The sequence below is a fragment of the Rhea pennata genome, chromosome Z (assembly GCF_028389875.1).
Source record: "Rhea pennata isolate bPtePen1 chromosome Z, bPtePen1.pri, whole genome shotgun sequence".
Lineage (NCBI taxonomy): Eukaryota > Metazoa > Chordata > Aves > Rheiformes > Rheidae > Rhea > Rhea pennata.
In genome coordinates this window covers 12,242,680-12,258,758 of record NC_084702.1, presented here as the reverse complement: position 1 = coordinate 12,258,758, position 16,079 = coordinate 12,242,680, and the positions used below count along the sequence as shown (strand labels likewise).

Sequence of the window (16,079 nt, the reverse complement as noted above, 5' to 3'; positions counted from 1 at the left end):
TCAACTAGTTTGAGTCCAGATCAGGTGTAATTTCCAGTTTGTAAAACAATATCAAATTGACTCCATTTGAGCAACTCCTGCCAAGCTCTACAGTTCCTATGCTGTGGCTGACAATCCTGAGCTCATGGTCTCCAAGAAGCAGGCCAGCATTAGCTTGGGCTATGCACGCCATCAATACAGAGTCTTCTTTGGAAACATTAATGCTCAGTGATTAATCTAGTCTTAGCCTCAGCTTCCTTATGCAAGGTGAGAGAACAAGGAGGGGTAATTTATCAGAATTTAGTAATTCTAGGCATACTTTAGCCTTAATTCCCTTTATTTAGCCTAAACTGCCCTGTTCTTTCTAAATGAATATCATCATCTAGATCAAGAGCAGTCTGTTTCAGCCCCTCTATACAGATCATCAGGGGATCTTTAGTTCCACACTGAAAGAGCCTGAGCCAGAAATCCCTGTTTACCAGTGCTAACACTGAACTCTTGTGTATTCAAACATCTGATGACAGCAAAAACAAAAAACAACCTTATGTCTCATCTCAGGGTAACTTCACAGAAATATAATTTAATATAAATCCAGCCTAAATTTTATCATATATATTAACATTTAGAGCTTTTCTAGAAGAAATGGGGGGGGAGAGGGAATCCTAAATTAATAAAAGTCATAAAACACAAGAAGTTTTAAATAGTTGGTAGGGACGAGCTTACTTAACAATTCAACCATATTGCTAAACATGCATGTAATAAATACTTTAAGCTATTCCACACACTGATATTCACAACGAGGTACTTCGCCAGCAAGATTTTTTCAAAGCCACGTTTTTAGGTTTGGTCAGATTTTCAGGAATAGTGGGCTGTTTAAACATTGGTTTGGCTTCTCTCATAGACTTCATCTGAGACGGTAAATACATCAGGATCAGAAATACCAGATGAAGCTGAATATCTTTCCAACACTGTTATCACCTATTATCAAGTCAGACAACATCTGTACAGTTTCTCCACGCCACCCACCACCTTTCTGACTCACCAATCCTTCCACTCATAGGATACCACTTTATTCAATTCCTGTGAAACAAAATACCTAGAGACTGAACTCAGCACCAGCCTGATTTTGGAAGCAAACCAATTTATTTGGGCAATCAGCAGGCCTCTGAGGTAGGGCATCCCCAATGCCAGTCTTGCCAAAGGAGGCTGGGATATGCCCAGACATAGCCATCCTTTCCCTCATGCTCTTCCTTACTGTTGCCCACTCAATCCCATGGGTCTTTTCAACCTTGCAGACCAAACCGTGGCATTGATTTGACATGCTGTAACACTAACAAAAATCCAGCTTTTAAATCCAAGGGGTTTAAAAATGCTTTTTATCATGCTTTCTTTTTTTGCATGTATTTGTTCGCAAAACACTGACACTTTCTGGGAATTTAAGAGTGCTATTGACAATGTTATCAATGCATATACCAAATGAGCATGTGGATCTCTCTCCTGTTGTTGCAATAGTGTAAGCAGCTCTCTCTCCAGAAACTAAGAAACCATATACATGTGTGTCAGTCTGAGAGGCTAGTGGAAAATATCTCACAAACCTCATTTCTTTGTGGCAAGACATACATATAGTTATGATTAAAAGAATTTTATAAACTATCCAGATAAAGACAAAGTCAGTCTCAGAGAAATCTAAGGAACATAACTCCTTATGACGCCGACGCCTAATTAGGTATTTTTCCATGTACTGACTCAAGAGAAGGAAGCAAGCTGAGAAAGCTGTTAGTGTACCATGCTGGCAAGAAAACTACATTCTTAGACCGAAAATGCACATCAAAATTAAGGATAAAATAGCTAATTTTAAGATAAGTTTGCTATAGCTGTTTAACATTAGAAATGAAAAGTCAAACATCAGAGTTGCAGTTATCAGAAACAGTGTAGCCAGCTGCAGCAGAAGTTCATTGTATACGGATGATTAACAAAAATACTTTTCTCTCCTCTTCTTCACCTACAGAAATTTCATGCTTTTGAGAAGACTCTCTGGCTTCTTTTGAGAAGTGCTGGGCTTCACTCTCTGCCAACTGAGAGAAGTCTTCTTTTGTTTGCGTGCATTTCCCCTACACGCAACAAAGAAAGGAGTCTAAATTCAAGAAGATACAAAGATGTGACCTTCTACAAACAGCCACAGACAACAGCCAAAAGTTTTGGTGCATGGAAAATATCTAAACATTGAGAAAAACATTGCTCAAAGTTAAGTTGCATGCACTCTCTTTTAATGTCAACCTATGAACAGCAGTGCTAGTCTGTCCTCCTTCTTAAAGTAAAAATAAAAACCACAACTTACTTGTGCCTGAAAGCTGAGACAAAGGAGCAATACTGGCAGCTGTACTTGTCTTCTCGGGTAAACATGGCGAGAGCCAAGTGACTCCTCTCGTGAGATCGCAGACCCTGCATAGACATCAAAACCCGGTCACACTGGCTGCAGTAGTAGCCCCCAGGCCTGGTTTCATCTTCCAAGGATGCTCCAGATTCAGCTTCTGTAAATTCCATAATGCCAGGGTCTTTGGCTCCCTCACAACCCTCCATCAAAGTTGTGTTTGAAGAATCTTCAGCTTCCTGCTAAAAAACACATACCCCCCCAAAGCCATCAATTCTTTCTCCCTTCTGCCCCTCAGTCTTTGCCATGTGTCATTTTAATGTCTAGGTTTCCCACTGCCTCATTTTTGTAAATATATCTCTACACAAACTCCATTCCAGCGGGTTTCTGAAAGAAAAAAGAGACCTTATTTTTTAGGGGGGAAAGAAAGTGATTATATACACATACACATACATAAAAGTTGAAAAAAATCTCACAGTTTGAATAAACTTTAGTTAGACAAGACAAAAAGACTAGAATTGAATCATCTATCTTTCAAGAGTCTTGGCATGAATCTTCTAAATTTGATTTGACAGAAGTTAGTACAGTAGGAAGCAAGTTCACTTTCATTCACTTCCTCTAGCTCACAGTGTAGCTACTCTACAGACTAGCACAACAGTGTGTTTTACCATGTAGACTTTGTCCATCAGGATCAAATTCCCAAGAAAGAAGCTGGTACTCTGAGATGGTAGAACCTCTTAAAAAACAAAAACAGAGAAAAATTTTCTCTTGTTCTGTTTCCTAACTTAATTAGTATATAATGCATTTTGCAGCAACTTTAAAACTCATGAGAATATTCACGTCATGTTCTTCTGTTTTTGTTTTTTAGCTTTTGTTCCTTGCTGTTTAGTATCTGTTTGTTCAAAAGACAACATTGATCCCACACGAACATAACTTGACAAGCAGGAAGGAGAGGAAACAATTTGATAGGAGGAAAGCATCCTGATCTGTCGATAGTATTAAATAAGCTAAAAGAAAGTCAGTGGTAGGACAATGAAAGCTCTCTCAAGTAGCATGGGTTAGGCTCTGAAGGACTCAGCTTCCTTAAAGTACACAGCTGATGGCATGAAAGAGGCACTTGAAGGTATACTCTGAGAGCTGCAGCAGGAATCTTTACTGAGCGCTTGCTACAGCACAAGGAGAAGGAATGCACAGCCAGTTTCTGTAACCTTACTGCACCTGCAACACCCACTGGTAATATCCTGGAGACAACTGGACTGTGGAGCACAGTCTGTCCTTGGAGATGTCCTAGAAGATGTTGCCTTGCACGAAGATAAAGCAACAACTTTTCTACAACTAACCACCTGAATGGAACCAGTGGCTTAGCTGGCTAGTTTGAATACTTCGGAGCTATCACGGAGCACCTACAAAGGTGCACCACAAGCAATTTCACATATTTGCAGAAGCATATTCCACACTTTCTCTTCATCAAAACAAAATAAAACAAAAATAAAAGTTATTTACGAGTTTAACTACAGAGAAAAGTAGCCTGAATAGCTGAAAGTCTCTTGCTCATAAACCAAGCCTTTTGGTCACCACCAACATCAACTCCTTCATGGCAGAGAAGAAATGAGAATTAAATAGTCTTCGTGTTCCTAGATTAAGAGTGGAAGAAAGTTAAAACATCTCAAAATAAACAAATGCACTGCAGAAAGTTGAAATGTTAGATTAAAATGTCATGATGAACTGAACAGAGAATCCAGTCCAAAACCCATCAACTCCCAAAACAGCCCTCCACAAGCTTTCAATAAGGCCTGAATCTCAAAACAAAACAAAAAATTGCAGTTACCTTTATCCACCTTTTTTAAATTCTTACCTTTACTGTAGCTGACACAGAAGAGACATTCCCATACTGGACATGCTTGCGGAGGTGATTACAGATGGCTCGAAGTGTTGGATGGACTTCCACACAAAATTTACATTTGTAGCCAACCACTTTCCTCTCCTTAAGTTTTGAAACATCCTCCAAATGTCCAAAAGCCTGTTGGAATACACAAGCATAAAACGATTTACACATTGAAATACACATTGATATCTTATTTTTAGGAACGTATACCAGATTTTGCACCTGAAGCAAAATTATGTTTAACATACAGATGTCCTGTTTCACAGAACCACAATTGCTACTGACACCTATTAAAAGCTCCAGAATAAGCAGACAAAAATGTCTGCACAGTAGGAACACTGACTTTCTTCGTAATAGGAATCATCTAGAAGATAGTTCAGTTTGCAGCTGCAAGGGATAACTACTACTCCCCTAAGTGCTGTTAAGGAGCTCTCAACAGCAAATACAATTATTCTAAAGTGGAGGAGAAATAAGTGGGGAGTGGGCAGAAAAAGGCAAATTTTGGTATTCTGTTCATGGGTCACTTGTCCAAAACTTCAGCCATCAGATAGAGTCGTGTTAATACTGAGTTCTTTAACAGAGAAAGTACTGAAAGAGACAAGCTTGAGGAGGAAACTGGTGTTATTTTGTGGTACACTGAAGACGGGGACAGGACTTTTTGTAAAGAATTTATATAAAGTACATGACAGCCTTGAAGCAAAAGAACAAGTAACTGTCACATACAGATGGCCTTCCAGAAGTGTGGGAGGAAGGAAAGAAGATAAAGGAAATACTGAAGGAAGCAATAGGAAGGAGCTGGGCCTCCTATGCAACCTAGGCAGGGGTGGAGATTGAAGAAAAGGATGAGGAATTTAAAGTAGAATGTGTAATTGATTTCTGGAGCTCACTGGCATGCTGAGTCATTCATTAGCCTGTGGTCATTTGGCTGTCAAAGAGAACATGTAAGAGGGCATTATAGTTAGAAGCCTCTTGGGGTGCAGAAGGATTGTTTTTTGTTTCATCTCTGCTCTGTACTCCGTGTAAAGGGAAAGAAAGGAGACTTGACACACAGAACCTTACCCTCTCTTGCTTGAAATCTGCAAAAGCACCATCTGCGTATTTCTGCTTGCTCAAAAGTTGTTTCCTCCTCTCCTGACGTTTGGCACGCTTCTGGAATTCCTCATTGTGACTATTCAAGTGTGAGGTCAGCTCTGCCGTGCTATGTAATTTAGTATCACAGTGCTTGCACTGGTAGACAGCATTCTGTGAACGGGTGCCGCTTCCCAGTATGGTAAAGTCTCTCTTCAAATCCTTGCTGTGGTGGTCAGTGTAATGCATGCACAGCAGCTCTGCTGTGCTGAATGAGAGCTTGAAACATTTTATGCACCTGAAAGGAAGCCACTCAACTTCCTGAGCTTCGCTCTCCACCTCAGGCTTTTCAAAATCATTCCTCTCCTCAGCTGGAGTTGGCTTCTCATGTTCATCAGCATATACAGCTGTGAAGTAGCCCCCCAGCTTGCTTGCGTGCTGCTTCTTAGGGAAAACACCAGGGTGACGCTTCATGTAGTGGGACACAATACCCTTTTTGCTAAAGGACTGGAAGGAACAAAGTGAGCATTTCTTCTTTTCCACAGCTCTCCTCAACTCCTCACTTAACTGAGGAGTGTCATCTTTGGGAGGAGATGGAATGATCACTTTATTGGGTTTGTCGCTTACAGTCCTGGAGGCTGCTAAGCAGTGAGTGTAGTAAGCATCAATGTCATGTCTTTTCTGGTAGTGTGCCGCAAGCCCTTTGCGGATAGGGTTGGTGTAGGAACATAGAGCACACTTGAACAGGTTGTTCTTGCCCTCTGGCTGTGCCCGGACATTGTTATGTTTGATGCGGTAGTGCCTGGCTATCCCCTTCCGGGTAGAACAGAAGTATTTGCAGAGCTGACACCGGAAAACTGTGTGAGACACTAAGTGAGAACTGGAAAAATGAGGTGCTGGGACAGAGATTTCTCCAACATCCTCAGCAGCAATTTCTGGGGATGCCTTGATTTCAGTCACTATGTCTGGCTCCACTGAGGCAGACACCTTTGGCGGTGACTGGGCAAAAACATCAAATTCAGGCTGATTGTGGTATTTCTCATAGTGAATTTTGAGCTTCTCCAGTGTACCATGTGTATAAGGGCAAAGTTTGCACCGATAAGCACCATAGCCTTGCTTGAAAATCCTACTCGTCTCTTCCACATCATTCTGAGTGATGTCATTTGACTGTTCCACATCATGTACAAAGTCTTCAGCAGTGACCTTTATTGATGGGTGTCGTTTCTGGTAGTGTGTGAGGACACCATGAATACGTGTATTAATATATGGGCAATGTCTGCATTTATACACAGCCCCTGGGTTAATGTCTATATCCTGAGCGAAGTCTGCAGCTTTCACTTTCATGCCAGGATGTTTTTTGCCATAATGTGTCAGGAGACCATGCAAGTTGTTGTACTCAGACTGACAAACTGTACACTGATATGGAGTGGAGGAAATGGCAGGGTTTGCAGATGCCAGCTGGACAGTTTTTTCCTGGGAAAGGCTGGGGTCCTCTGCACACTCTGCATCATGGTCCATCTGTGATGTTGTAATCTGGTCTTCTGAACTGATCCTGGCCCCAGTTTCATCAGGCTGTGCAATAGATTTCTCAGCAGCATCTTTCTCCTTAATGATATCTAACAACACAGATTCATCTCCATTCATGGCCCAAGGATGAAAAGCTTGGTAGTGATTAGTAATATCCCAAATAGAAGATGCTTCAAAAATGCAATCTCTGCATTTATAGGTCTTTGTCTCTGTCGGCATCACTAGAGCAGGAGGGGAAGGATCGGGACCAGCCCAGAGTTTAGTTGCCATGTATGTATAGTCAACATAATGCTCAGGATGTCTCCTTTGGTAATGCACAAGCAAACCACTTGGCTCCGTGTGTGAATAAATGCACCATTCACAGTGATAACCAGCATCTATCAAGCCATCCAAAAATGCCCATCTTAGAATGGATGTTACCGTGGCCTTTAGAGTTGGGTGGTCTTTCTTGATATGCTTCCTCAATGCATAGAAGTAAGGCGAGGTGTAGCTACACTGCCTGCATTTGAGGGCTCTCAACTTTGACTTGTCCCGCTCGGTGCTGGAGGTGTGAACAGGCATGCTGCCAGATGATTTCTTCTGGCTGCGATCACAAAGGCTTCTAATGGTGGCTGTATGCTGCCTAATCACATCTGCATTAGCTTTGAAGTCACGATGCTTCTTTTGATAATGAATGAGCACGCCTTTCACGGTTCGGTTTCCATAATCACAGTGTTGGCAGAAGAACATTTCATTCTCGGGAGGATTCACAGAGCTTTCAGAACTACCCCGGCTCAACTGCATTGACACTGGCGGCCTCTGAATACCAGGTGGCAACTCACCAGCCCTCATCATTGCTGCAGTGGGAGGTGCCTGCCTAATATATTTGGCAGTGACCTTTATTTCTGGGTGTCTTTTCTGGTAGTGGACAAGCACGCCCACAACTGAGCGGTTGCTGTATGAACAGTGTTTGCAATAGTAGAGTTCAGTAGCAAGGTCTGGAGGTGGGGGTGGTGGAGGTGGAGGTTGTGAAGCCAAATTAGACAGTTTGGGGGAGACAGGTGTCCCCATCTCAAAAGACATTTGAGCCAAAGCAGAGCCCCTGTCAACAGAGACTACACGCATGGTCTTCTGAATTCTGAAATAAGATGCTTTTTCTTCAGGGTGCTTTTTCTGGTAATGTACTAGAACTGAATGCATGTTCGGGCTTGCAAATGAACAAACATCACAGTCATAAACAACCACAGTATTGACTGAAGGCTCCTTCTGATTTTCGCATTCAGGACTAAAACTCTTTGCGGCACTTTTGGTAAAACCAGCTGGCATACCAGCCCCACGAGCCACGGGGGTTGAGGTCGCCATAGTTTTTGGAGCAGAATTCAAGATCTCTCTCAGCGTCTGAGACTCTGTGGTCAGCCCTTCTTGCTGCTCAACAACATAGCTTGAAAATATCATTGCATTGTTAATTTTCACTGTAGGATGCATTCTTTGGTAATGTGGCATCAGGCTTCTAACATTCGGGCTTGTATAAGAGCAGAAGCGACAGCGGTAGATCAGATCAGAGTGATCGAAGTTCAATACATTCATAGCTTCAGGGTGATGCTCTCCATAATGCTGCTGCAGGTCTTCAAAGTTTGTGTAGTCAATATAGCACTCAAGACATCTGTATACGGCGCTGTGATCATTGGGATCCAAGATATATCTAAAGCTGAATTTAATATAGGGGTGCATCCGTTGATAGTGGGTGCTAACACTTCTGGCAGATTTGTTGCTGAAATCACAGTGTTTACAGTAATAAAGCCTCCCAGAGTCATTAAACTCTGCATTCTCATTGTTCTGATCGGCACCGTACATGTTTGACTGGCTCCCCAGAACAGAGGCATTAGGGCTCTGATGGTCTTTCATGCTGACAGAAGAATAATAATCTTCCTCATCTTCCGATAAAGTAAGCTCAATCTCCGCTCCATTAGTGGAATTATAATCATGCTGCATGCTTCTGAAACTTGCCTCCTTCTGGGAATCATTAGCCTCTCTCCCCCACATTTGCTGAGTTGTGTAAGAACTGGAAACCTCTATCATTGGTTCTGTTTGCTCTTCTTCTCTGTCCAGCTCCACTTCTATCTCTACCTCATTGTCTTCCTCCTCTTCCTCATCATCCTCAACATTAATCACAGCATCTTCTTGCTGTTTGTTTTGGTTGATTTTGCTCTGCAGGTTGCTTGCAATTTCATCAATTCTAGTTCTCTTTTTCACAGGTGAGAGATCCAAAGGAAAGTCATTTGACACCTTCCGAGGGGCCTTTGCAACAAAGTTATTTTTAGACGAGAGACCAAGAATCGAAGTCTGGCTTTTCTTTACTGTGCTAGCAGAGGTGTGCACATCTGCCTCACTCTCCTGTGGCATGTTGGATGGCAGTCCATCGTACTTTGGCAAGTTGTCACAGAATGAGTGCTTGTGCTGCTGATGAACTCTGAGGCCTTTCAAAGTTGTGGTAGAATAGTTGCACATTGTGCACTTGTAGGGATGCTGTGAATGAGGCTGGGGTGATTGCTGCTGTTGCTGCTGCTGCTGTGGCACTGGTTCCATCATCCCAGCTGACTTCCTGCCATTTATACTTCCAGTCTCATAAGACATAGTGCTCTCATTCAAAGAAGAGGCAATGCTTTCACTCTGAGAGTTCACAGTGTCCCAGTCTGGTGTTGCACCTGTATGACACTGCTTATGGGCTCCAAGCTTTAATGAACTCTTGCAGGTGAAAGGGCATTCATCACACTTGTATACAGCTGTCTTCCCAGAGAGGTGGATGTTCTCAATGTGACGAGAGATGCTTCGGCGATGCATTGTAAGGAAAGGGCAAAAAGGACACTGGAACCTGTTCATATACCTTCTAAAGGGAATCCCTTTTGTCTCCAATAGCTTGTTGCCATCAGAACCCATCAGCTGCTCTGCAGACATTCCTGGGGTCTGGTGATCCATGGAGTTCAAGCCATTCTCGCTGTCCATTTCATTTAGTTCTTCATCTGAGCTGGAGTCATTTAGCATACTGTTTGTTTCCAGGTCAGCAGAAGAATTTGTCATATCAGCAATTCCATAGCGGGACCTGTCGGACAAATTAACCATGCCCGAGTTGTGAGGTGACTTAGGCTTCATCTGAGGATAAGACACAGAAGAAAACTTGGAGGATGTAGAAGAGTTTGGCCTAATGAGAGAATTCCCCATAGAACTTCTGAAGTTTGAGACATTAGCATTTGGCATCTCACGTCCTGTTGTATTCATGGAGATATAATTAGAGTTTGCGGAGGCATTCTGGGTGCTCTTACTCTGCACATCAGATGCACCAGTTCCTTCTTGTTGCTGCCTCAGGCTTGAAAGTATTTTTACCATGCTGCGATGCTTCTTCATCATGTGGTCACACCAGCGCTCCCTTCGAGGCGTCTGATAGCTGCACCATTCACAGCAAAAGTTGCCCCTAGACTTTGTCAGAGGCTTGACCATCGACTCCAAAATGCTTCTTTCGACCACCTCTGCAGGCAGCTCCTTGCAGGGCTCCTGCATGGGCACAGCAGTAGACGTCGATTCAGATATAGCAGCAGCAGCAGCTGGGGGAGTTGAACTCTCCTTCAGGTTGTTCTTGTGATACATTTTCTGGTGCTTAATAATCCTTGCACGCCTAGGTGATTTGTAGGTGCAGAACTGGCAAGAGAAAACTTTGCCAAACCCCTCATGCATCATGATGTTGTAATTTAAGGAACCAGCGGTTGGTGGCCCCACTGAGCTCCCCCCAGCCTGGGCTCCATGAACTTTGCGTGTGTGCTCTATAAGGAGATTTTTGGAACGGAAGTAACGCACACAGAACTTGCACTGGAAAAACTTGTTGGTTGGTTTAGGATTTGGAGCCATATGCTGACCATAGAAACTCTGGCTCTGGCTATAGTAACTTCCAGTCCCCATCTGAGTTGCTGCATTTTGCCCTAAAATAAGAGTTAAAGTGAGTATATAAGTAAGTAAGATCAGCTCTTTTTTCTCCACCCACCCTATACGCATAAGAATGCTGTCACATCCTAAATGGAAAAGAATCACATCAGGATTCCCTCACTTTTTTAGGATGAGCTCTACCACACAATAGTAGTCAAAAAACTGACCCTTATATTTAAATATATATATATATACATACAGGTGTGTGTGTGTGTGTGTTGTGTGTGTATGTATATGTATATGACTATGGTGTAAAACTTAGGAGAGATCATTTCCAAAATAATCTTCCTCGGCAAAGGAGAGGGAGAAGCTAGTATACTAATAAAGTTCAAAATTTTGGGATCGTTCTTGGTGATGAAAAAAAAAAAAAAAAAAAAAAAAAACATGAAGATCTGAAAACCAAAAAGCAGTATGAAGAAATACATGAAAAGCAGCTGGGAAACAAATCCATCCTCCATGTTTGCATTTACAGAAAAAAAATATGATGAGAACTAGTATGGCTGAAACTAGACAGCATATACTTTGCTGCCATAGCAATAAAGATGGAGTTCTTAAAATCTCATTAGAAGTACAAATTAAAATGCACTGAAATAAGCCACATGTGAAATAGGGGGTTACAGTTGAAATTTACCTATTTCATCTGCAATTGTAAATTCATCCTTTACAGAAGAAAATTCAATCTCAGTCTGGTTGCTAGCATTCATGGAACCAGACCTTGGTTGGCTAGGGCTTTCTTCAGAGACATCTGTTGGCTGCAGAAAAGCAGTGTGAACATCCTGAATGTGAGCTTTTAGATCTTCATAGGATGGAGCCCGAAAATCGCAGCCATCACACTGCAGCACCTCCATGGTTCAGGGGTGACCTTTTACATTAGAAAATTCTGCAAGAAAAGGAAGGGAAGCAGAGAAGAAATAGACACGTTTTACATCAATGCCATTTTAATAAAATTTTTGAAAATATGTAATACTTAGTCATGTACAGAAATTCCATAACTACCTCAGTATAAAACTCAACCTTTCCTATGTATCTCAAGAGGCATCAGCTTAGGTTCACCAAAAGTCCTATCTAGGTAGCTCACAAATTGCTGACTCAACACCACAAACAGTAGTCTGACAAATGACTCCTGATACAACGGACTTTGTCCTCTTACCTTTTCCATTACACAGGACAGGGCTGTTTTCAGAAAGAAGTCTATCAAAGACCAGAAAGGGTATGCTAGAGAAACAGCATATTACTCCCAGTCAAGCACTGAAATTTTACAGAGAACAGTAGTTTCTACCTCTTTGAGGCACACTCTAACCTTCCTAGAAGTTGCCAGGTCCTGCCTGTTTCACTACCAGAGGTTAAAAACCTCCACAGAGAAACAGTTGCATTTCTTCTCAACATCTTAGCACTCCTAACTTTGGTGGAAAACCTAGACATTACTGCAAGATGAGATCTAGCTACATGTATCCAAGGTAGTATGGTTCACTCTGCCTTATTTCCTCCAGGCTTTGTGAGGGCATCTCCATTCTTCACTGAAATCCTTACAGAGCTGTCTTTTAGTCTATTTTGGGGACTTGGTGAGTTAGGAGCTTGGGGAAAGGAAAAGTCTGAAGGAAGAGATGGACAGCAATGGGAATAGGAATATTACGTAAGTACAATGGAAACATGAATAACAAGGACTTCCTTCAAAAACATCATGACTTCCTTGATTCATCTGAAAGCCCTGTATATTTTGAAGTACCAAGTAACATAGGGTTTGGTAATACCAAGTATGGTGGTTCAGTATGTGACCAAGTAACCATGTATCACAGAGTTGTGAGGGTATTTGTCACAGGACTTAAAGTTTACATTCTGTCATGAAGGACAGCACACACAAAACAAAAGCAAGATAAAAGGCTGAGATCCTCCTACCTTGAACAGCACTTGGGCACAAGAGCAATTTCCTACTTTACTAAATGAATTACTTCATTAAGTTCCATGCAGCAATGGCCAGATAAGCTAGCCATTCTAGAAGTTCAAAATGCAAGAGCAGCCTAAAATGATGAAAATCCCATGTATTTACTGTAGAGTATGAAACTACCTCACCAGCAAGAAGAAAACATCAAAACATTAGGGCACAGAAACAAAAGAGGACACAGCACCAGGATTTTATATGAGAGAATGCTTCTTCTGATAGCCTGCTAAAATAAACTTCTAGCAAGTCAAATTCTGGACAGTCTGAGCAGACAGGCACTCCATATATTTACCTACATTACTTTGCAGGCTGCAATGTGTCCTTTCCCTCTCCCCCTCCCTCCCACCACCAATAAAGAAACCGAATGCTGCACCAGCTTCTTTTCAGCTAACAAAGTTACAATAATCGAGATACTCAAGCTTTTATGTGCAAGCACCAGACCAAATTGTGTGGAAGAGGTTGCTATCTGCTCTGGATCAAATTACAGCAGTGAGTGAAGCCCCACCCCACGTCTCCTTTAGCACAGTCCATTAGACCTGAAAACAAATTTTTCCATGGAGCAGACGACTCCTGCATTTAGAGCACTTCACAGAAAAGCAGATCATCCAGTTTTCACTACCCATCCCCCAAGCTTAGTCCTTTCATCTCAGCCAAACAAGCCACAGCTCTGCTGAATGTGTTTATCACACTTTCAAGAGATATGAGCCCCTGCGTCACTGAAGCTTTAAGACTCACTAAGCTGCCCTAGTCCTCTGAGCTTTGGAAGCAGCCATTTTAGCTCAGACAACTCCTGCACTCAGAGGCTCATAGCTTCTTGCCTGTGCACAACATGGCCTCACTTATCTCAGCTTCATCTCAACCACACCAGGGTTTTCCTTCTCCCCCTCTTTTTTTCCCTCCTCCTTCTCCTCCTCCTTGGGTGATGCTTGAAAAATCACCCTCTCCAGAGCACAGCATCTCTTCTCCTGTGTGGATCGTTCCCAAAGCCATGTAGCTGCTGTCCCCCTGTACTGCCCAAGCAGCACCTTTCCTCCCTTTCAGCAGGTCACCCGAAAGCATCTCCCAGGGTTGGTTTCCCTATCCCATGATGACACACATCACATTTTGTGCCAGCATTACAGCATCAAGACACTGGTCCAAGCTGTCCTACAGACAGAGGCAACACACAACCAAGCCTCCCAGGAGGAGGAGGAGGAGGAGAAGGAGGAGGAGAAGGCGGGGGGAGGCAGGCGGGGGGCCTCCAGCCTGCCCTGTCCCCGGGGAGCCCTCCTGCTCGGCGCAGAAGACACACCACCCCATTCCCCTGCCAGATTCCAAAGTCTAATGACCTTTGTTAATCACCAGCCAGCCTGTCTGCATCAGCAAGCCCTGCCAGCAGACACACCCTTCCACACAAAGGCTGTAGCTATGCCTTTTAAGAGAGGTTCTCTGAAAGCTCCATTGTGTAGAAGAGAGGAAAAACAACACACACAGACACACACACAAATCTCCCTCTCTCTCTCCCCCCTGAAAACTTCAGCCCCTTTAGAAACACCACCACCAAAAAAAAAAAAAAAAAAAAAAAAAAAAAAACACTTTCTGCTCTGTCTCTCTCTTGGAAACTTCAGCTTTTCAAAATAGAAAAACCAGAAGGGAGGGCAGATCTGACGTTCTGAAAAGGATAAGTTTGACGGCTTCAAGAGGTAAAAATACCACCATCATCCCCATCCGTGGTAGTCGCAGTTCTTTAAAATGCTGATACTTTCAGAAGCTATCCTCAAGGATGCTGCTTGTTGTCTAGACAATCTCAAACCAACAGAACCCTTCTTCTGCTACAAAGCCAAATGTTGAGAGAGTTGAAAGATCGGTAATAGCTGCTGACTACACAAAGAGCTGAAGAAGCCTTTCTAACGGGTTCTAGCTGTAATGTCAGTATGGTCTCTATCACAAAGGCAGCACCAAGTCATGGAAGAGGTTAATCGTACAGCAGTTGAGAAGAGCAAACATCAGGTACAGCTGAATGGCCTTCAATTTGATGCTTTCCCAACCATCACACTGAAAGCAGGATGAAGTGTTTTGTTAGGAATTCTGCTCTACTATTTGCACATTTTTCTTTAAGTTCAGGCATTGCACAAAGGAGGAGAAAAACACAGAAACTGCTAGTTTGAGCTCATATATCAAAAGAAACCTGAAACACAATGCACGTCTTTCTCTCTTTTTTGTGTGTGTCTACACGGGATGTGGAACTTGGAGAGACCCACCTACCCAACAGCAAAGAGCACTTCCAGTGCAGACGTTAATACTGTGTTAAGACATCCACCCAAGCAAAGGAGAGAAAGAACAAGATTTGTCCACCGTGAGCAGCTACAGCAACACCTTCCATACATACAAACGACAACCTCTGCATTTCGTTTGCTTCCTGCACTCCATATTCTGCGTAATTTTCAAACAGAACCACAGCAAGACTTAGGGGGGTAATGGAGATGGAGGGGGGGTGAGAGGAAGGAGGGGAGGTTACCAAATCTGCTAAATCAAAAGCAGAACAGGAAGTCTGGGGAGGAAAAAAAAAAGACGTAAAATGAATCCATAAATCCCACAAGTCCTCTAAAATATTCACAACCAATCTCTTGAGACCACATTGCCCACACATAATGTGACTTATAAAATACCTCTAACTAATGTGAGGCTAGCCTCACTGAACAGATGATAAAATACCACTGTCCAACTTCTTTACAATCACAATCTTTTCTTAAAGAGGGTGGCTGTAACGTTTAATATGAAGAAGAGGTATTCTCATTTTGCTCACGAGGGGGAAAATTCCAGAAGACTGAGCAGAAGAGATTGTCGAAGCTTCGAGGTTTTAAGGACCCGAGGTGGCGTCTCAAATTGTCCTCCACTTCTTCTGCGACGCTCGTGAATGCGTGAGGAGAACATCAGAGACACATTGCACTGGCTTTCTAGGTTTCTAAGAACCCCAAACAGGAGATAATTGTGCTCACTGAACACCACTCATTACCAAACTTGGCAGCAGCCAAAGTGGTACAAACCGTTATGTTTAGGTTTGCTCTTAATGCTTCAAAATACAAAGTTAATTGCGAAGCCCAAGGCACTGACCTCAAAAATGAGCTTCTGTGGTTGACTACCCATCCGTTACACTTCGAGACGGAGTCAGCAGCGCTTCTCGAAGTCAAGAGGACGCACGTGCACAGCCGCGGCGGGAAGGGTCGCGCAGACCGCACACGTGCGCACACGCGCGCGAGCTTCCCGCTCAGCCTGGACAGCGTCCCGCTCCGGGCGGGGGGGGGGGGGGGGGGGGGGGGAAGGAAACCTCCCCGCCGCCCCGGTCGCCTCCTCGAGCCGCCCCCGGCGGCCTTCCC

General features: G+C 43.2%; 1 protein-coding gene across 1 annotated transcript in view; it reads right to left on the bottom strand.

Moving 5' to 3' along the window:
* The window catches only part of ZNF462 (zinc finger protein 462), a 93,527-nt gene that overhangs the window by 42,711 nt on the left and 34,737 nt on the right, over positions 1-16,079 (bottom strand). The window contains exons 3-6 of the mRNA XM_062599745.1: positions 11,416-11,664; positions 5,295-10,780; positions 4,206-4,370; positions 2,318-2,421 (exon numbers count right to left, since the gene is read on the bottom strand). Coding sequence (XP_062455729.1) covers positions 2,318-2,421; positions 4,206-4,370; positions 5,295-10,780; positions 11,416-11,632 — 5,972 coding nt within the window. The 5' untranslated portion in view covers positions 11,633-11,664. The remainder of the gene's footprint in view (positions 1-2,317; positions 2,422-4,205; positions 4,371-5,294; positions 10,781-11,415; positions 11,665-16,079) is intronic.